Below are 22,421 nucleotides of genomic sequence, written 5' to 3'. Positions count from 1 at the left end.
AATGATTTTCATATAAAAATTATTCAAAATCATTTAAATTTCAACATTTTTATGCAATTAGCGTATCAACTGAGGATTGAATTTTCGGCAGAGTCTTAAAAATCTGCAAGGATGGTTCAGGGCATATTTAAAGTAAATAAGGATGGCTCTGAACAATTTCCAAGGATGCTTCTGCCTGCTTGCCAGTGGGAAACAAAATACTCCATGGAGTGGCCTTAAATGTGCACCCTATATGTACATGTACCTCTAACCTGTAAATGTAAACCCAATCTCCTTTAAATTTCCCGTACTATTTCCTAATACATCCCCTTTTTACTTACTGTTTAATGAAACCATCAATTCTATCTTTTCCCTCCAGTCCCTCATTCCAGCGCGCACATTTTTTTAACATAAATCCCAGATAGTGCATCTTCATGGCCAGAACTTCTTGCATCTCCTTTGACTTAATATTTGACTCAGTTAAGAGCTCCATAACTTTAACTAAACTCTTGTAGTTTTTTACAAGTTCAAAGTTATCTTGCAGATACATAGCAATCTGTGGTCAAGAATGAGGAAAATACAGCTGTGAGTGTCATTTATTGACAGGGTGAATCTATGCCCTAAGGGCAAAAGAGAAGTTTAAATGTAAGTTGTATGCAAGCAATGACAGGCAAAGAACCAAAATTTGAGTAAAATTGAGTTCAGGTAGTGCTATTAAAGATCAGCACTTTGTGTACCCCTTTGTGAAACTGAGAAAAACACTTATAGTCACTTTTTTCCTGACACTGGTTAAATAATTGTAACCCCATAAAACAATGAAATTTGTCATGATCTCTGGAAGATTACCTTCACTGGGCATAAATTTTGACTGACAGCAAATTTGTGGAGTGCAGGTACCAAGGCTGCTGATAACTTAGGTTCCTTTTCCAGGCCTGTCAATAGATTATTAGGAAATCATTTGATACACGATTTTACTGTGCTATAAAGTTAACATATATTTGATATCACAGTCAAGAAGATGGTGTCTGGTCTTAAACATAAAGTTGATTGTTAATCACACCCAACCCACACTTGTAATCATTATGCATAGTTTTCATGAATCCAATATTTCTTTCATTTCAGTCAGGAAGTGTTTGAGTCTCCGTTCCAGAGTCTGTGAATGAAGGGACCCCCCTGACTAAAAGGACTCCTTTGTTCTTATCTTAATAGTAACTGCTGTATGCATTCATAAAATCTAACTTAAGTGTTTAAAAAAGGAACCATTGTTCTTCTTTTTTCTTAGAAACAACTTTCTCCTCTTAGTTACCCACCTTCTAGTGAGAAAAGTTATCAGTTCTATACTGCTATCTCTGGTAAAAACACAATACACAGCTGCCTCTTTAGAGACCTGATTCACTCTGTTTATGAATAAATTAAATAGCACTGAAAACTAGATTTTAACCTCGAGGCTTTGTGTAATACTCCAAATCTTCCATTGACAGAAAGTTGTTTATTAGACTGACACAATCACTTTGACCTATGTAGGGGAAAACAAATTGGAAGGTAACGATTAAAATGAAATAATCAATAATTTGGTGAAAATGAAAAAAAGGCAAAGATACTTGACTTTAAGCTCCTGAATAGGAAATTTCATTCCTGTACACAGGACATAACTGTGCAAAATGGAAACTGTCATGAGACACTCTATTAAAAGTTGCCTCTTTAAACTACAGTGCAGCTCAAAGACAAGGGGACCAAAATATACACAAAAAAACTAGTAAAGGACTAGTCTGTGAACAGACCAAGACTAATCTGAATAGAAGAACAAAATGGGTCTAACAGTAGTATGTGTGAGCTAGCTGATAGTTTTCTCCAATGTGGAATGGTCATTGTTTATTTCAACAGGCATTGTATTTGCAGTTAAAACTGTTGATTAAACTGCACCGAATATCCATTGATACAAATGTTTCTTATGGCTGTGTTTGTTCATTCACCGCTGTGGTCCAGTGAACTTTACACAGCATTTGCTTGCAGGTAAATTCATCAAAATTGGCTGACACCAATAAAAATAAAATTCTGCACAAAGATGAACAAAATTCACTCATTTTGCTCTTGCTCTTTACCTTAATTTCCACAAAAGGATATCATCTTTAAATTCTTACCAATGAAAGCTCCCAACTGAGCTGCAGTCCTACCGAGACTGTTCTCTGCATTCACTCTGGCTCCAGCCTCAAGTAATACCCTTGTAGCCTCTACAGACCCTACAGTTATAAAGTATAAGGTCAATCATGTAAATTCCTCAGTAAACGATACATCTACAAAATTAAATTAAAGCTAGGTGTATCTTCTATTCAGCTACTGACTCTGAAGAGAACAAATGTTTCTGATACATACCTGATAGACAACCAAACATGAGAGCTGTGTACTGCCATGAAAAAGAAAATGTAAAATAAAACTCTCAGGTTAACTATGCCAATGTCATTGTTTACTATATAATTGCAACTTCACTTCACCTTGTAAGAAATATGTTTTGTAATCAGAACCTCTACCTGCTTAGCTCAATTGTTTGGGATCCAGAGAGCAATAAGGATGTATTTGAAGTGGGTCAGGCTCTAGTTGGACCCCCAACTCAGGTCTTAAAATATGACCCATCACAATAAAACATACACCAGTTGATGAGTTCCTTAATCTCTGAATGGATGGCTCTTTCTCATCCATTCACGACAAATATGCATTCACTTAATAAGTGGTTTGAGCAGCTTGTTTGATTAATTAATGCATCTATTTAGTTAAAATCTCTCCCCTCCCCTCTTGTTCAAGGGACTTACATTGATCCATCTGGGTTGTGTTGTTCAAAGCATAATAAGCTAAGGGAGAGTTAGTCATCAATCTTTTATTTAGTCTTATAGCATTGCTGACAGTTTTATTTATATTGTTTAAATTTTTTCCTCTAGTTTCATTTAACCTATAAGTAATCCCCAGTAGACACTAGTCTTTACTTCAAAATAAATCAAGGACTTGTTACACCAATACTCCTGGATTAATGCTAACTACTTGGTTTTTAACAACCGTAGACTGAGCAGCACATGATATCTAATTGGATGACTTTCATATCTGCTTGAATGACTAAACTTCCAATGAAAAATGTTTGCTCTACCTGTTTGTACACAGTAAACTCCCATGAGTGACCAAGACAAAATTTCTCCTTACAATATCAATATAATATCAAGCAGATAAATGATGGGAAAGAATGATAATAATAATAATAATAATAATAATTATAATAATAATAATAAAAGTAATTTGTTGACTTACATTGCACAATTATCAATATAAAAATTTTCAATTACGCATGATATCAATTAGATGAATATGGTTCAAACACAGTGAATATATGAAATTCATATATCTGAACTGCAGTTATAGAAATTAATGTATCTGTGCATGATCTTTGCATTAAATAGCACTGTTTACAATAGTGAAGATCAGACTTGAAAAAAATTCAGGCCTGTACAGGATTCAAACCACTGACCTCTGTGTTACTAGTGCAGTGCTCTACCAATTGAGCTAACAAGCCAACTGGGAGCAGGTCATCAAATAAGTCCGACATAAACCCGTAAGATGATAAATCAAACACTACGAATAAATGAAATTCATATATCTAAACTGCGGATCCCGTACAGGCCTGAATTTTTTCAGGTCTGATTTTCACTAAATGCTTAAATAGTGCTCTTTACTGTGAGGATCGTGCACAAATACATTAGTTGATCCAATACCAAATTCTCCAAAATAACATAATGATTGTATGGTACACAGTAAAGAGAATTACCATTCATATCTTTGGAGTGAAATTAAGGGGTTAAGTTAAAAGTTCCCAGACAAAACAACAAGAAAAGGGCAACAGCCAGTGTAAATACAAGTATGTACCAATATCATCAACTTTTTGCATTATATTCTGTTTTCCCTTCATTTATAATTCTTACGAACCTAATTACAGCTTTACACTCTAAGGAAAAGTGTAAAACAAGAACATATTCTGTTTAATAAAAAAAAGTGTTAGTTTAGGCAGATTTACAATTAAAAATTTTAGGAAGATAACTTAGAATATTGCAGTTTGATTTAATTACCTGTTGTTCATGGTGGTTAGAGTTCACATCTGCTCCTTGAGCTATCAGCAACTCACACATTTCTGCTTTGCCTTTGTATGCTGCACACATCAGTGGGGTCATGCCATGCTGGAAAAAATTCAAAGAAAAGAAACGGAATGAAATAACTAAAAAAAAAACTTAAGAAATTGGTAGACACAGTCATAATGAGTGAAAACAAAAGCATATTGGTCTGCCAAAATGCAGAAATCAGTTACACTGAGAAAGAACAACACCATCAACAACAAAAACAACGAAAATTAAAAGAAATACAACCAAGGGTAAATCAGCTCACTTAGAATTGGTCTGGATGGCATTTTAAGCACATCCACCTAAAACTATATGACTGATACGAATACAATGTATTTTAAATAAAAATAACTGTTCCATAACAAATACAGACAATTGGCTAAATACTGTATGGGTGATATACACCACAGCACATGTAATGTCCCACCTAAATTCAGAAATTTAAGGCTGATCGTAGTTTGGATTTCAGTTTGAGGATCTGAGAACCGATAAGCCTATTATTGAAAAATTTTTTTTTTTCATTTTACCTCATCTAGGCAGTCGATCCTCACATTTCCTGAACGTAAGAGCCTTGAGGCCTCCTCAAAATCCCCTACAAAAAGCGACAAAATATATAATCAGTAGGCGAAATAATGATTTGTAAAAATTCGATAAGGGCAAGATTTCCGTATAACCCCATACTTCATTATGCACACAATTCTTGGAAAAAAGATAGCAGAGGCAAAACAACAGATTACCTTTGGGATTACAGCTTTGTTTTTGATTAGTATGGGGCCTAAAGACTTTAAGTTTAAATTTACATCTGCATCTGCTGTAGGATACAGACAACATAATTTTATATATTATTGATCACTGTCCATGCAACATTTAAAAATTATATGTATGTTTTTTGATAAGATTATATATGTATATGAGCACGATCCTTCGCAGTAAAGCACTATTTGAGCAATAGTGAAAATCAGACCTGAAAAAAATTTCAGGCCTGTACGGGATTCGAACCACTGACCTCTGCGATACTAGTGCAGCGCTCTACCAATTGAGCTAACAAGCCAACTGGGACATAAACCCGTAGATGATAAATCAAACAGGTCTGATTTTCACTATTGCTCAAATAGTGCTTTACTGCGAAGGATCGTGCTCATATACGTGTCATAACCGCAGTTCACTCATATGTTTCATATGTTTGTTGTTGTTTGATTTATCATCTACGGGTTTATGTCGAATTAATTTGATGGCCTGCTCCCAGTTGGCTTGTTAGCTCAATTGGTAGAGCGCTGCACTAGTATCGCAGAGGTCAGTGGTTCGAATCCCGTACAGGCCTGAAATTTTTTTTCAGGTCTGATTTTCACTATTGCTCAAATAGTGCTTTACTGCGAAGGATCGTGCTCATATACGTCTCATAACCGCAGTTCACTCATATGTTTCATATGTTTGTTGTTGTAAGATTATATATGTTAGCTTAATTCTTAACATGACCCCATATGTATGTATGTACGGAAATCTTTCCCCGATAAGGAACAGGTAGTTTCTTTACCTTTGTTGAGATGTAAAAACAAAGATTTTTCGTCCTCTGTCAATTCGCCCAGCTTCGCCATTTTTGCTTACTTTTGACTGACAACTTTTCAAAACTTATGTCATTTATGTATCAATCAAAAGTCGCCTAAAGAAGCTCCGCTGAACATTGTCAGCTTCGGCTCAAGTGTAAACAAGATGGCGGACGAAGTGGAGCTAAAAAATGGCGAAGGTAAGTATTATGTAGCATTTTATTGGGCTTAGATCGGCAGATGCAAGACAAGAATATTATGAATGCTTAATTTTTTCCTCCCTCTGTTTAAAAAGTTCTGAAAATTAGTTTCAACACCCAAAACTGAATGACTCACGTTGACCGAGTGAATATCTTAGACACAGTCATTCGTTTGTAAAATGTTTAAAATGTTCCTAAGTAAGCTTACTTTGTAAGCTCGCCGTCTACCTTGGTTCAAACTTTTTATTATTGTATGAAATTTCTTGTCTTTCGATATCTCTACAATTATGCAGCCTGTCTCTTATTTTAAGTTTAGTAACCGAGGTAAAAATCTCCGCAATAATAACGGAACATAATAGGTGGTTTGGGGTGTTACGAAAACGAAGACCCTCGAAAACCAAGACCTAAGACCTAAGACCCCCGGTCTTCGTTTTCGCACTACGAAAACTAAGACCCCCTGTCTTCGTTTTCGCAGTGTGAAAGCGAAGACCTTGTAAACAGAAAACCGTAGAAATTACAAGTTAAACAGACATTAAACAGCAACAACGCTTAGTAATATAATACATTACACTTCACGCGTTTCTTCCCATTATTATCCGTATTATCGTATGGCCCGTCTTGTCTGTTCTGTTTCGCTATGCGAGCCAATTTGGTGTTGATATCCTCGAGGGTTTCCTCAGGTAAACTTACAACACATATTATTATTCTGGAACAGCAGACAGAATTCAAACGCTAGCTGCCTTTGATTTATAGTTAGCATTGCGTGACAGAATAACAGAGAAGGCATTCTGTACAGGAAAAATTACTCTTGGGTTCTGTCAATGAATAATCAACTACCGTATTTCGTAGCTAAAATAGATTCTTACGGTCGTTCACCTTTCTCTGCTGGAAAATTCTCATTAAAAAGTAAGCAATTCTTTTGGCTAATGCAGGGTCTTCGTTTTCGTAGTACAAAAACAAAGAGCGGGGGTTTTCGTTTTTGTAGTACGAAAACAAAGAGCGGGGGTCTTCGTTTTCATACCACAAAAACGAAGACTGGGGGTCTTCATTTTCGTACTACAAAAACAAAGACCCTGCATTAGCCAAAAGAATTGCTTATTTTTTAATGAGAATTTTCCAGCAGAGAAAGCTTATCGACCGTCAGAATCTATTTTAGCTGCGAAATACAGTAGAAATCTATTATTAACATTAACAGTGACGTACACAATTATAACACTAGGCAGAGGAGAAATATTCACCCAAATAAAACAAATCTTGTTCTTGGAGGGCGAACTTTTAAAAATTCAGGATGTTTAGCCTTTAATTCACTGCCAAGCAAAATCAAAGAGGCAAGTTCTCTAGAAATTTTTAAATGCCTTCTTAAAGGACATTTTATCTGATTTTATCTCCTCTTTTAATCTTAGCAAATTTTATTCAACTTTGTAATTTTATTGGAAATGTGTATATGTAAATTTTATAGAAACCAGGGCCCCTTAGGATACCAGCCTCGCAGCTGACTGGGCCACCCTGGCTAAATAAAGTTGTCTTGTCTTGTCCTGTACAGAATGCCTTCTCTGTTATTCTGTCACGCAATGCTAACTATAAATCAAAGGCGGCTGGCATTCGAATTCTGCCTGCTGTTCCAGAATAATAGTACGTGTGGTAAGTTTACCCGAGGAAACCCTCGAGAATATCAACACAAAATTGGCTCGCATAGCGAGAAAGAACAAACAAGATGGGCCGTATAACAATATAGGAAAACGAAGACCCTGCATTAGCCATAATAATTGCTTACTTTTTAACGAGAATTTTCCAGCAGAGAAAGGTGAATGACTGTAAGAATCTGTTTTAGCTACGAAATACAGTAGGAGTTGATTATTTATTGACAGAACCTAAGAGTAATTTTTCCTGTACAGAATGCCTTCTCTGTTATTCTGTCACGCAATGCTAACTATAAATCAAAGGTGGCTAGTGTTCGAATTCTTTCTGCTGTTCCAGAATAATAATATGTGTTGTAAGTTTACCTGAGGAAACCCTCGAGAATATCAACACCAAATTGGCTCGCATACAAAACAGAACAGACAAGACGGGCCGTATGATAATACAGATAATAATGGGAAGAAATGCGTGAAGTGTAATGTATTATATTAGTAAGCGTTGTTGCTGTTTAATGTCTGTTTAACTTGTAATTTCTACGGTTTTCTGTTTACAAGGTCTTCGTTTTCATACTACGAAAATGAAGACCGGGGGGTCTTAGTTTTCATAGTACGAAAACGAAGACTGGGGGTCTTAGGTCTTAGGTCTTTGTTTTCGAGGGTCTTCATTTTCGTAACACCCAGGTGGTTTGCACGTTATGTCAATTGCCGCCATGTTGGTGGACGTAACCAAAAGACACCTCATTAGCTCCTTTAGTTCGTCCACCAGTATTTGTCCTTTCACCATTGTTACCTGTCTCTAGAGATTGGTTGCAAGTCACCTATGTATGTCTTGAATATAAAAGCGATCTTCAAACTTCTAAACACTTCATAAGCTGTAGTGAAAATAAGGCCTGAAAAAAATTTAGAACTGTACAGGTCCTCTGCAATACTGGTGCAGTGCTCTACCAACTGAGCTAACAAGCCAACTCAGTATCAACTCATAATGTTGGTTTGTAAAAAAGGCTGTGAAGTGATGAATCCGGCAATGAACATAACGGAAAAATGACACCTTGTAAGATACTCCAAAGAAAACTGATAAAATAAAATTGATGTTTTGATAAAGGGCTTGGCTTCAGCATGTTGAAACTCTTTTCTTATATCGATAAAAACCATGTATGTGTCTTGAATATGAAAGTGATCTTCGAAGTTCTGAACGTTCTATGAAAGTTCTAGGGAAGCAGCAGTAGTGAAAATAAGGCCTGAAAAAATTTAGAGAATAAAGAATAACTAAAGAAGTTCTGAAAGTTCTATGAAAGTTCTAGGGAAGCAGTATTGAAAATAAGGCCTGAAAAAAATTTAGGACTGTGTGGGGCCTCTGCGTTACCAGTGCAGTGCTCTACCAACTGAGCGAACAAGCCAACTCAGTATCAACTCATAACATTGGTTTGTAAAAAAGGCTGTGAAGTGATGAATCAATGAACATAATAATGGAAAAATGACACCTTGTAAGATACACATGTGCTCTAGAGAAAACTAGTAACATAAAATTGATGTTTTGATGAAGGGCTTAGCTTCAGCATGTTGAAACTGTTTTCTTATATGGATAAGAACTATTCAAAATAGCTATGAAAGTTCTAGGGAAAAGAACTTTGGTCCCGTGTTAAGAATTTTTTTCTTACTAGCAGACAGTGGAAGTGGAAGTGATGATGAGTGGGAAGAGATGGACGCAGAAGACCAGGACAGTGCTATTGTTTGCCTGTTTTGTAATGAGTGCTTTAAATTGGCTGAAATGGTCTGGACTCATTGTGTCTCAGCTCATGCTTTTGATCTGCTCAAGATCAAGAGAATGCATAGTAAGTTACTTTTAAGCTTTTCGCTGCCAGGTTCCTGGGGACTCAATATTTTTCTATGACGTAAGCTGACAAATCAGGCCACAGCTCATCACATTTTAAATCCAACCCCAACAAACTATATATCATTTTAATCAGCAGAAAATTTACCATCATTTTAAGACTATTTTGTTATATATGGGTCCTTGAACACATAATTTGGGGCAAGAAAAGCCAAGCATAACAAAATGTTTGAAGAGTATGTTGTTTTTCCTGCTCTACCAAGACAAGGCATAAAGTTAACATACTTGTTAGCATAACTTTTGTATTATGAAAAAGTGTATTCAGGAGCCAAACACTTTTTATTCCATCCAATTATCTTTATTGCAACCAAAGTTATGCCTTTTACTGTTCATCAAGGTGCAGCTTAGCAATTTTCAAAAATTAGAGGATATGTGATATTGCTGAACGATACTTGAGTATCAACTAGCTAGCTTTACTTGAAATCACCAAAAAGGTAACCACAAAGGACATAAAGAACCATAAATGGACAATAAGGTAAAAATGGTTCTGTTCTTATTAAAAAATTACAATCCATAGCAACCTTCAGGAGTGTAGGCACAGGAAAAAAGCAGTATGAATTACTTGATGTACATTCAAAGATACAGTTCACAAGTCTAAATAGTGTCCTTTTCCCTCAAAAGATAACTTCATTAGGATCGTCCTCTAACACAATTTGCCGTGCCTCCTTGTCTGGAATTCATGCAGACGCCATTCTTAAAAGGATGGTACTGCATGAGCAAATTTTTTTTGCGAAAATCCAGTCAAATTTAGCTATAAACAGCGAGAAATATGGCTACGAATGAAGGAACGTGACTTGTCAAACCATAATAATCTTTACAAACTCAAAACAATACTATCTGGGGGTCCCCCTGAGGTTTTTAGAATGGATAGGGTCAGAGCATACGAATTCGTACGTTTGCCAGCGAAAGGGTTAACCCTTTTTAACTCCCAAGATCTGGTTGTTAATTTTCCCCTCTGGCAGCCCCACATTTCCTTTTAAATTAGTAGTAAGAATTTTGTGTAAGATTAAAACAAAAATTCCTTCCTTCTGAGTTCAAGTATTCTCATTACCTGTTTGCTGGATAATGTATGGATACTTTAGGGAGAAGTTACATGTTAATCACTTCTGAGAGTCAAAGGGTTAAGAAGTGATCACCAATTCCCTATGCAATTTTTCAAAGTGAAAATTAAAAGTCATCTCAAATCAGTAACTAAAGATTAAATGCCGTTTGCTTTCATATTACCAGAACTAGACTTTTATGGATGCATCAAGATTATAAATTACATCAGGAAGCTGGTAAGGATTTTATACTTATAAAGTGGCTCATGATCACTTATTAATTCGGCATTTTATGTCTTTCTTACTTAAAGCTATATATCAACGACACTGTGTCATTAACAGTGTTCTACTTTTCAGGCAGTAAGTAAACCAATAAAATTTTCAACCTGTAGTGCCACATACCTTTTAGTACCTTCTAAACTCACTCACTTCGCAATAGATAGCACTATCTACTGCGAAGGATCGTGCATCACTTGGTATTCTTGAAAATTCAACAGGTGAAAGGATTGCACCTCTTGTTTGTTCTTTTACTTTTCACGTTTAAAATAAATGGGACAACTGCATAACTGCTGAGTCTCTAATTACATAGTGCTAGTATCATGAATGATCCATTTTGTCTGAAGTTACAAGACCACCTGTCTTGCGCACGTATCTTTAGTTCATTGAGTCAGCGCTAAATTAAAATGTAATATCTCTTGAGCAATCAACCTGAACTCACTGTAAGATTTGGACATCCTTTTGACCTGACAGTGCTTGTTGAGTTGTTCAATCAGTGGTTTTCAATTTCCACTAGCCAGTTTGGCTAGTAAACAAACTGAAATTGTTGCAACATCTAAGTCGTTACAAGCCACATGGCTAGTAAATTGAAGAGTAAGTGTCGAGCCCTGTTATTGATTCAATTTTTTTTTTATTTTTCAAAGAAACCTTCACCTGAAAGTATTGAGCGTGTTGCTCTTCCATTGCCATGGGAAAGTGATGAATTTTTACATCCAACTCTCCCCAATGATGGACTTCTTCAATATGGTATGTGGGAGATACTGCTTTAGTCGCTTGACTACCGGTACATATTTTGAGTCAGTGCTTCAATCATCAGGACAGTTTCTTGAGTAATACAAGTTATTCATTTGTGTACCCTCAGCCTGCAACCACTCAGACAATCCAGCCAACAAACTTTTCTTTAATTTGACCAATCAGTCAGACAGTCAGTTGTTTAGTCAGTCCATCAGCAAGGTGCTGGTACATTCAATAATGTAATCTTCAATGGATAATCAGAAACACTCAGAGCAGAGATCCCAACTCCTGTAATCTGTTTTCAATAATCTGGAGATGTTTTGTTGTTGATGAGATCATCTTCCTTTTCTTTATTTACAAACCACAGCAACTAAAGGGGCCTCTAGATAATATGTAATTCAAAGTAGAAGGAGCAAAAAATTGCAAAAGTGCAAGCATCTTTGTTTATGAAGTTTACTAGAAGAGGAGATCCTATCTTGAATTTACTTGATTTTCCCTCTCTTGTTAAAAAAATGAAATGAATATCCAAAGATAATAATTATTCACCTGAAGACTACACTGTATGTCAGGGTTGTTGAAACCTTCATGATTGTGTAAGATTTTTTCTGTATCAATGGATGATACTAGATATTAAGTAAACATAAATAATCCAATCCCACCAATGCATTTGCCAACACATCTGCTGACACACCACTGACACACCACTGACACACTACCAATGCATCAGCCGACATGCCGCTACCGATGCCTTGGTAAGTAGGGTCCAAAGTGGCCATACATGATACGAAGCTGGAATTTTGAAGCTTCAAGTTTTATTAACCTTATGATACTTAATCTAAAGATGTAAAGGGTGAACCTTTGGCTGTTTATAAATAGGTTAATTTTTCATGGTGAAAATTGTTCAATTTTTAGATTTTGATGATGACTCTGATGTTGAAGTTGACAATAATGCTGATGCAGCTAACAATCAAGAAGGTACCACCAAGGCACCACTGAAGCAAACATTTAGTCCCACAGTTATTCAATTCTTTATGTTGAAAATGGTTAATGTTACAAAATGACTAATTCTAATGAAAATGTGTTAGTTAATAATTGTAATAACCATGATTGTCATAATTATGATAATGAAAATCACAATATAAACAAAATTCATTTTTTCAAAGAAAAATTTATTAACTGCCAGTGTGCATTAGTAATGCATTAATTTTCTGTTCAAGAATCAAGTGGAAGTTATCTCATTCCACTTCTTCAGAGAGCCATTCCCTTGTAAAATGAGTATACTACTTTTGCTACATGAAGGAAAGAGGGTCCCCTCTATTTTTCGCGTGAATCGTGATTGGGCGATTTTTTTCTCGTGAATCGTGGTTTAATTTTTTTCTTTATTCGTGAATTGTGATTGAAGATGATAAGATCTTTGTCATGTTTTCGTGAACTGATTGTTTTTATTTAAACCTGACTCATGCATGAAGTGCTGAATTAAACGTGATTCGTGAATCATTTTGTTTTGCGTGATGAATCCCCGGCTATTTTAAATGTTTTGAAAATGTACGTATTCTGGAACGGCTGTGGTTAGGTTTTGACCAGGGTTTTAACAGGACATGGACTTCAAATGGATCAATAAACGTCATAAAACAGACCACTAATAGTTTTTGAGCAAAAAAGATAAGACATTACGCCCATCTTTTGTCACTTAAGAATGATCAAGACGATAAAAAGGAAAAATATCAATTCGTGAATTTGGTTTTTTTATTTGTATGTGAAACGGGACTGTCTCAGATTTCGAGTGAACGTGAAAGAATTTTGGATATTATTTGTGGTACGTGAAAAGGCCAAATATATTTACGTGACTGAGTGTCACAAAGGGGTATAGGGGACCCTCCAGGAAAGGCTTGGGAATAAAGAAAGATGCAATTAAACACCAATTCAGTTTGAAGAGTATGAATTATGGGAGAAGTATTCCTCACTCTTTTGGTCTTAAAATACATGTAACAGAACAAAGTAACACCCATTCCTTATCAATTATTTGAACAATAACTTAAAGTTATTTATTTATCTGTTTATTTTTTCAATGCAGCCAGTATACCGTATTCACAATATCTGGAGATAAAACAAAGGTAACGAATTTGATTGATGTTAATGATTTTCCTATTGTATAGACAGTGTTCTTCATTATTTTAAGCTCAACGGCAATCCTATTACTAGTACAATTTCTAGAGATTAAGAGTTATTGAAAGTGTTAAAATTGAGAGGGTGCTGCCTGAAAAGGAGAACACTTTATTTTTTACCACAATTGGCAGTAATGTCGCGATCTGATTGGCCAAATTTGCCGTTGTCGATAAGAGTACAGACAACGCTGCTCGCGTCAACGTGTCACGCACTGAAAGAATCGTTTTATTCAACGTCGCTCTTGTGTTAAAAAAACAAACGACAGTGGTTTAGTGTGGTCTGTACTCATATCGAAAACGATATTCGTCATCGCAGTGGTCAAAATTTGATGCAGAGTCACTCAGCTGCGCCTCGTGGCCACTTGACCACTGTGATGACGAATATCGTTGTCGATAAGAGTTGACAGACGACACTAAATTATCGTCGATTTGTTAATTAGACTGAGTTATTATTATTTTTATAGATAACTACACTTGTCTTGTGCTTTGTTTCAAATTAATCAGCAAAGAATTAGCGTTGCTGAAAAGGCAACAGAGTGTTTCTACTCGCCAGGTTATACGGGCTGTAGTTGTACTTTTATGGTATCCGGTCAGTTCTCCACCATTACAAACTCGCCACCACAAAACTCGCCACCTCTCGAATTGACTTTTGGTAAAGTGTAGCAATGTACTAAATTTGCAGCATATGAGTTAATCTAAATTGAGGATTTTCCATTTGAGGCTTCATCAACTGGAAAACCGTGCTCATTGCGCTGAAGCAAACTTAGCAAGAGCATTAGAAGAAATTGACCAGCTAAGGTAACATCAAAGTTACGTATTTTTCTTAGTATATTCATTTTGAGCTCAGCTGCCTGTGTACAATTTCCAGGCTTCTAGTATAAAGGAAGGGCCATTTTAATGCATGGTATTCTGGTAGTTCTTTAATGTAAAGTCGCTTTTAATAGGATCATTTTGCATGAACGACCGTATCGTAAGGATATTTGACACGTACACGTTCTTATGCAGTAACTCGCTCCAGCTTGTGAAAGCTGATCGGGACAATGACTTACCTTGCCCATTTTTTGTCGAATAATTTGGATATATCAACAAAGTTGAAATGGTAAATTGGCCACCGTAACGATTACAAAAGCTGACGTTTCGAGCGTTAGCCCTTCGTCGGAGCGAAGGGCTAACGCTCGAAACGTCAGCTTTTGTAATCGTTACGGTGGCCAATTTACCATTTCCACTTTGTTGATACATCCAAATTATTTCGTTACTCCCACCGACGCAGCCCCAAAAAGTTTCTTTCGAAACCATCAGCCTTTATTCATTTTTTGTCAAGACTCGTAATAATTTAACATGATCGTCGTACGCGCGTTTCTTACACTGATATGTAGCCACTGCTTGACTGTTTTTCACCAGCATGACTCGATAAAAAGTTCCTTTTTAAATAGATAAAAAGCAATGAGGCCCTGCTCGCAAGCGAAACCCATATGGGTAATACCTTCTGAGTGCTTATTCAAATTTTACAATCATTGCCTTACATTATAGAGCTGTTGCACAGAACGTTTTACTTGAAGATCAACCTGAAGGACAGAGTCGGTAAGATGAGAAGACGTGCCTGTTCTTCCTATTTCCTATTTGTTGTTGTTTTTTTTTTTTTTGTTTTTTTTTTTTAGACCCGTTTTCAAAAGTTTTAGCTTTCTTCCGTTCCTCATGAATGTCTTATCTAATTGTTTATTATCTCCCGCTAATATTGTCTGAATCGCGTAGTTTGATCGTCCGGGTGAGGGTGTCCCTCAGACGGGCTATTGGCGGTTGTAGGCAGGATAAAAAAACTTTCCTTTCACCTCAATTGTCTCTACTGACAAGTGTGGTGTTTCGTTACTTGTCCGAACCGCAAACTCTCTAGTCCGAAATACCTGACAACGATAGCAACTGCAAGGTGAGAAGCTGGACTCGCATGGAAATTAATGGCCGCACTTCGCGTAAAAAAATCAAACACGTGTACGATACACAAATGAATCCTGATTTTACTTTCTGTAAGCGCTGGACAATTGACTTATTATATCCAAAGTTAGGTGAAAAAAAATTGTTGCCTATTTCTTTGGTTGTACTATCGAGCAATTAAGATCATATTTTTTTTTTGGCCAATTGGGAAGTTAAACGTCCTAGACGTTCGAACGGCCCAGATTTCCTGCCCAGAATCATCAGCAGAGTCAAATGAAAAAATGCTGTGGGTCGAGTGTTGACTTTCGCTAAGGGTTTTTAGAAACGTCAGTGTCACTACTACCAACAACAGTCCTTCTCAGGAAAATTGTCACTTGAACAAATAGACAACAAGATCAATTGAAGACTTTTTAGAATACAACAGCATGTTTTTGCCGTATGATTGTTTAAGGGAAATTCTAAATATATAACAAAGCACTTAATGTATAGTCCCTCTGGAAACTAGTTAGTTTCGTTTTCCCTCGAGCCCTGACGTTTCCCTCGAATTCGTCTCGGGAAAACAAAACTAATTGTTTCCCTCGGGATCACACATTAAGTGTTTAACGTTACCTTCGGTTTTAAATAATTTACTTTGCTTATTACGTCATTTTTCGCTGGAATTTCAGATCCAAAACGGGCTGTGCCACCTGTGATAAAGCTGAGGACGATCCTTACTTCAGTTCGTATGCGCATTTTGGTATTCACGAAGAGATGTTAAAGGTGAGACAGCGGAGATAAACAATGATAACAGCAGAACAAGCCAACAAAGAATGACTGTAGAATGACTTTGAAACTTGTCTGGTCCGCCTTAGTTCATGTTGTAGAGCGCCGGACTGCCGTGCGGGAGGTCGAAGGTTCAAGCCCCAGATCGGACCAACACTCTGGGTCTTTTAAGTAACCGAGGAGAATGTTCTTCCTTTGCTATTGACAACTCTGCAAATGATTAGACGTTCTAGTGTTCTCGGACAACGATGGAAAACCGTTGGCCCCTTCTTCTGCATCTTCTCTGTACTGTGCCAGGGACGTTAAATAGCCCATGCAAGTAGGGAACGTAGCTCCGGTGTTGTGGTCTGGCCTTGTTTCCAAAATTGGGGACACTTGTAAAATTACATATCAAAATTGGGAACTGCTCGATGCAGTCTGGCTTAAGTCTCTCGCAAAGTGTTGCGAGGTTCTTCAGAGCATAATAGTATCGATGCTGCGCTATACTTAAAAATATATCATATATCTTTCTGTACAGGACGCGACAAGGACAGAAAGTTACAGAGATTTTATACTCAACAACCCAGCGGTTTTTAAAGATAAGGTAAGCGTGCTGACAACTTTTTATTATATTTAGCAGACGCATTCTCAATTTCATTTATTGGCGAAATGTCATGTTTGTAACTCGTAGCATACTCTCCAAGATTGTTTTAGATGTTGGATGTGGAACAGGTATACTTTCTATGTTCGCCGCCAAGGCCGGAGCAACTCGTGTAATTGGAATAGATCAGTCTGAGATCATATATCAAGCAATGGATATTGTAAGGTAACAAATAGTCCTTCTTTGATTTACATTTCTTTTACCTTGCATCACTATGATACGCCTTTAAAAAAAGTTTTTTTTTTTGATATTATTGAAAAGTGCAACGGTGTTGAGTTTGATTCCTTGTGAGGGATTAAGTCGAACTCACCAAAGACTGCATTAAGTGCCAAATTTGGAATTCGATCCTGCAAGATCCCATGATCTTAGAAGTAGAAATAGCCTTAAAAAACTATAAAAAAAAAAGGTATTGACATGATGAAAATTGTTTGAAAAAACGTTTTGTTTACTAGGTATTAGCAATCTAAGAGATTTTTTTTTTCTAACCTCTGGTTTAGGGAAAACGGGCTTGAAAATGTTATTACATTACTGAAAGGAAAAGCAGAGGAAGTTACTTTACCAGTAGACAAGGTAAAGCGATAACAAACGGACCAAGCAAGGGTTTCAAGAACTTTTTCCTTAACCGGTTGCCGATGGTATAATAGGCGGCCGTGCCTGGAAGGCGTAAGGCGTTATTGACTAAGCGTGATTTTAAGATGGCTGGATATTGGCCGCAAGAAAAAAGAACAAGAGGTTTGGTCAATAAGGAATAATACCATTTAGCAACAAAATTTTTCGATGTAACAAGAATCAAGAATGACTTGTTTATTTTGAGAGCCCAAGAAGAAAGCCAACAGTATTTGTAGCGTAATAAAACTCATTAGAGTTGTTTTATGTTTTCTTCGCTTTTTTGCGACTCCATCGAAGTCATTGTCAAAGAATTACGAACTTTGTGATTCCGCTCCACACAAATCCTTTTCTTGTGCGGGATGAAGGCGGGCAATCCTGAGCGGGCAAGGTGGGCTCATCTTGCCCGCTCGGGTAGCCAATCAGAACACAGGATTCGGTTCATAGTGGCCACGCGCGCTGTATAATAAATATGCGTTATTAACCAAGCGTGAGGTCAAGATGGCTGGATGTTGCCCGAGTTCTTCTTTTGCATTTTAATGGACCGAGACGAAGTCATCTTGGCCGCACAAGCTCGGTTAATAAAGAAATTATTATATCGCAACTGAAAAGATTTCGCTTTATTAAGAATTAAGAATGACTTGTTTACTTCGAGAGCCGGGAAGAAAGCCAACTGTGTTTGTAGCACAGCAAACTCACGATAGTCGCTTCTGTTTTCTTTGTTTTGACTATCTTCTACCGCTTTTTGCGTTTCCATCGCCGAACTTGTCCAAGAATTACGAACGTAGTTCTGATTCTATTTATTTATTTATTTTTTTTTTTCATACGCGGGATCAATGCGGGCAATCTGGAGCGGGCAAGATGGGCCCATCGTGCCTGCTTGAGTAGCCAATCAGAACACAGGATTCGCTTTATCTTGCCCACGGGCGCTGCGAGCGATGTATTAAGAGGTCTTACAGGCATTAATCTTATTTTTTTTCTTTTCGTTTTCAGGTTGATGTTATTGTATCGGAATGGATGGTGAGTCTCATTTGCAGCTTTTGATTTATCCTGACAAAAGTTTGAGAATGCCTCTTATGGGAGAAGTTAGGAACGTACTACTAATTGTTTCCTCAACTGATGTGATTTCTGAAAATCGATTTAAAAGAAACTTCTTTTGAAGGTTCTGTTTATGATGAGTTGTTAATCTGTAAATTCTTGCAGGGCTATTTTCTTCTTTTTGAGTCAATGCTCGACACAGTGTTGTTTGCAAGGGACAAATGGCTCAAGCCAACAGGTTGCGGTAAGATTTTTGTTGGTTTTAAAGTATTTCAACACATTCGTAAAACTTATCATTTTAAAGCCGTTTGTCGTTCGTTTTCCTTATTTTCAACCTTGACATTCGTTTTATGTAACCATGACAGTCGTTTTAGAAGATCGACATTCGTTTTATTCAAGCATAACGTTCGTGTATTGACGTCGACTTTGTCTTTTTTTTTTTACGTTCAACATTCGTTTTCTTAATAGACATTAGTTTTATTTAAGCGAGAATTTTTGTTTAAGTTTGTCACTAGTCACGCCATGTCCACTGCTTTAAACCCATAATCACTCAAGTATGATAACTGGCTTTCGGTAATGATAAGCTTGGGCCTACCAGGTGAGGCTCTTTGCTCAGCTTGTGCATGGAAATTAGTGCTTTGCATGGAGTCTCGCTTTTGTGTTAGCAAATCGACGACATTTCTCAGCTTTGTTATCGTAGATTCCTCTATCATATGAACAGATGCAAGATGCACACCATGGTGATATAACAGGTTAGCTCGAGCGTATAAATTGTTAAAATCGTGCTCTAAGCTCTCTTCATCGCCGCTGCTATGGGAGAACAGCACTTCCAAAAGTGATCTAACCCTAGAAAGGAAAATTTCTTTCGCAGATGGATCAGACATCCTTGCTAGACACACTTTTCCCACAGTTCGCGCTCAACCCAGTCCTTATTGTACGTCACGCCAGATTAAAGCACGAATGACAAACTTGAACCAAATGTCACGCTTGGGTAAAACGAACAGCTATTTAAAAAAATGATTGTTGAACGTAAAAAAAAAAAAAAACAAAGTCGACGTCAATACACGAACGTTACGCTTGAATAAAACGAATGTCGATCTTCAAAAACGACTGTCATGGTTACGTAAAACGAATGTCAAGGTTGAAAATAAGGAAAACGAATGACAAATGTCACGCTTGAATAAAGCGAATGTCGAACTCAGAAAACGACATCAAGGTTAAATAAAACGAATGTTGAAGTTGAAAAACGAATGTCAAGGTTGAATAAGAGGAATACTGAAATTGAAAAACGAATGTTAAGGTTGAATAAAAGGAATGCTGAAATTGAAAAACGAAGGTCGTATGGAATAACGACTAACAAATTGAATTTTACGTATGATGCACGATCCTTCGCAGTAGATAGCGCTATTTATGCAATAGCGAAAATCAGACCTGAAAAAAATCAGGCCTGTACGGGATTCGAACCACTGACCTCTGCGATACTAGTGCAGCGCTCTACCAATTGAGCTAACAAGCCAACTGGGAGCAGGCCGTTAAGTTGATTCGTAATAAACCCGTCACTTGTGATGATAAATCAGATACAATGAATATATGAAGTTCATATATTCATTGTAACCAAATTGAATTTTGATAGGAAAAACGCGCCATAGACGAAGTGGTTCTTCTTGTTGCTGCGTGACGCAGCATTTTTCTTTGCGTTCTCGTTTATCTCGCGATTTCTATTTTCCGCTTACCCACTTTTTCGTTCATATCTGATGACTGAGCAACTTCGTTCCTAGGGCACTTTGGCTCCCGATCACGTGATGATCCTAAATATTCATTCCAGCGCTAATTTGTGCATTCCTGTGAGAATGAAGGTAAAGACAGATACCCCATGTAGTTTTTGTGGTCGCGTCACATTATCGTGGTCGTGTCGCATTATCGCCTCACATATACAGGACCCCTTCCAGGCAAACGTTGTAGTAGTAGCCAGCATCGGCGTCAACAAATCCCTAGCGTCAAGTAAATGGGACGCTGTTGCGACGATGGGACGAAAGTGGGAAAGAATTGAAACAGAATTCTGTATTTGACATCTAATGAACAAATTTCTCTTATAGTTTACCCAGACCGATGTACTTTGTGCCTGGTTGCCTTAGGAAATAGTGAAAAAGTCGAAAAGAAACTCGGCTTTTGGGATGACGTATATGGTAAGACTTTTTCTAAACAAGAGTTTTTGGTTTATGTTAGGATTTTGATTTAAATTTTCCTGGTATAAGGTTACCGAAGCTCATACTTCTCTTTTTTTATTCTGTTTCTTTCTTCAGGCTTTCAAATGAGCTGTATGAAAAAGTCTGTCTGCTCTGAACCCTCTGTGGAAACTACGGATCCTAAAGACGAGATTTCTTCTCGATGTAAAGTCAAGGTAATATTTGAAAGCTGAGGGACAATGAAACCCAAAAGCCTCGTTCCATGAGAGTTTTTCCTGATACCGACGCGGACAACTCTCGTAAGAGCGTTCCAGAAACAGGAGAAAGCGTGCCCTGGGAAATAAGATGACGAACCGCACTTTGCAACTACCCGTTAAAAGAGGGACATTTTGACTGCAACATTTAGTGTGCTCCGAACGAATTAGCAGTCCAATGATTTCCTTGTTTTATAACTTCGTCGATTCGTTTACTCCGTTTTTAATAGTTATACTTTCCAGTAGGAAAATTTTGCATGTAAAACCTCGTATAAGTTCACGATTGAAAGTGGTGATGGCATAATTATTTAACCCTTCACTCCCAAGATCTCCATAGTAATTCTCTTTACTGTCTGACATACAATTGTTGTGGTGTTGGTTTGGAGAATTTGATAGTGGATCAACTAGTAGTCCACTAATTGACATTTTTCTTTGTTCTCTTCACTTTTCTACGTGGTATTATTTGGATATTGTCAGGAGGAATTTTGTATTGGTCATTTATGGGAATAAATGGGCTACATAATACAGGAATAAATGGGTTACATAAATGCAGCTGTTCGTTGAACGTAACAAACCAAGTTCAGAAAAGAAACAGGCAGAAGACTAGGTGACCGATTCCTAGAACACCTTCGAGACGTGGAAAGGAATGACAAGGACACATCGAAACCAGTCGCTAGACACTTTAATTTACCTAATCATTCTAAGCAACATATGACAATCTGCGGTCTTTCCTTACACTTAGGTAGCACAGAAAGCCGTAAAAATCTTGAACAAAAGCTCACCTTTCAAACCGGCAGTCTAAATCCCACAGGGGTCAACGAACGCTTTTCAGTCCACTAATTTATTCTTGTTTTTCTCGTTGCCATGTTCCCACCAATAACGTAGCTCCATTTTCTGCCTTTAAAAGCACACACAACCCACAATTCCTCTATTCGCTCCGACGAAGGGCTAACGCTCGAAACGTCAGCTTTTGTAATCGTTACGGTGGCCAATTTACCATTTCAACTTTGTTGATATATCTAAACCAAGTTCACGCTTTTAGGAAAAAGCGCAAGGGTACAACATTCCATTATTTGCATAATGTAAACGAGACCGAGAAATGTTCTTTATGTTTTGAAGATATCTCCTCTGTTCTATCTTTAATAGGTACTGAACGTAAATAGTTGTAAACTAAATGATGTACAGTTCAAATCAGCGTTTAGTATTGAAATCAATAAAGACGGTCAGTGTTCGGTAAGTAGCTTATTGTTTCGTTTACTCGTCTCCCACCACTGTTGGTTACAGTCAATGTTATCTCTCGCCTCGTCACAGATTGTAGAATAAGTCTCTGGCTTTACGAATAAGTTTAACTAACTATTGCGTTCATAATACCGGTACATGAATTG

At 37.1% G+C, this 22,421-nt stretch overlaps 2 protein-coding genes across 4 annotated transcripts in view; one reads left to right on the top strand and one right to left on the bottom strand.

The window, feature by feature from the left end:
• The window catches only part of LOC111324705 (ankyrin repeat and MYND domain-containing protein 2), an 8,611-nt gene extending 2,840 nt beyond the window's left edge, over positions 1-5,771 (bottom strand). The window contains exons 1-8 of one of the 2 annotated variants that reach the window (XM_022928327.2): positions 5,668-5,771; positions 4,661-4,725; positions 4,086-4,193; positions 2,353-2,383; positions 2,121-2,219; positions 1,421-1,495; positions 826-911; positions 321-535 (exon numbers count right to left, since the gene is read on the bottom strand). In XM_022928327.2, the coding sequence (XP_022784062.1) occupies positions 321-535; positions 826-911; positions 1,421-1,495; positions 2,121-2,219; positions 2,353-2,383; positions 4,086-4,193; positions 4,661-4,725; positions 5,668-5,728 (740 nt within the window). In that variant the 5' untranslated portion in view covers positions 5,729-5,771. The remainder of the gene's footprint in view (positions 1-320; positions 536-825; positions 912-1,420; positions 1,496-2,120; positions 2,220-2,352; positions 2,384-4,085; positions 4,194-4,660; positions 4,726-5,667) is intronic. The other variant, XM_022928326.2, reaches the window with a different exon arrangement.
• Positions 5,772-5,798: 27 nt separating this feature from the next.
• LOC111324699 (protein arginine N-methyltransferase 3) overlaps positions 5,799-22,421 on the top strand; it is an 18,104-nt gene continuing 1,481 nt past the window's right edge. The window contains exons 1-17 of one of the 2 annotated variants that reach the window (XM_022928310.2): positions 5,799-5,877; positions 9,179-9,346; positions 10,633-10,682; positions 11,366-11,468; positions 12,369-12,431; positions 13,531-13,570; positions 14,342-14,419; positions 15,152-15,202; positions 16,216-16,309; positions 16,830-16,895; positions 16,996-17,117; positions 17,450-17,522; positions 18,552-18,578; positions 18,762-18,840; positions 20,693-20,782; positions 20,900-20,997; positions 22,183-22,269. In XM_022928310.2, coding sequence (XP_022784045.2) covers positions 5,844-5,877; positions 9,179-9,346; positions 10,633-10,682; positions 11,366-11,468; positions 12,369-12,431; positions 13,531-13,570; positions 14,342-14,419; positions 15,152-15,202; positions 16,216-16,309; positions 16,830-16,895; positions 16,996-17,117; positions 17,450-17,522; positions 18,552-18,578; positions 18,762-18,840; positions 20,693-20,782; positions 20,900-20,997; positions 22,183-22,269 — 1,323 coding nt within the window. In that variant the 5' untranslated portion in view covers positions 5,799-5,843. Of the gene's footprint in view, positions 5,878-9,175; positions 9,347-10,632; positions 10,683-11,365; positions 11,469-12,368; positions 12,432-13,530; positions 13,571-14,341; positions 14,420-15,151; positions 15,203-16,215; positions 16,310-16,829; positions 16,896-16,995; positions 17,118-17,449; positions 17,523-18,551; positions 18,579-18,761; positions 18,841-20,692; positions 20,783-20,899; positions 20,998-22,182; positions 22,270-22,421 lie in introns of both variants that reach the window. The other variant, XM_022928311.2, reaches the window with a different exon arrangement.

The sequence above is a fragment of the Stylophora pistillata genome, chromosome 1 (assembly GCF_964205215.1).
Source record: "Stylophora pistillata chromosome 1, jaStyPist1.2, whole genome shotgun sequence".
Taxonomy (NCBI): domain Eukaryota; kingdom Metazoa; phylum Cnidaria; class Anthozoa; order Scleractinia; family Pocilloporidae; genus Stylophora; species Stylophora pistillata.
Note: the sequence above shows the minus strand (reverse complement) of the source record. Positions and strands in the feature narration are given on the sequence as shown.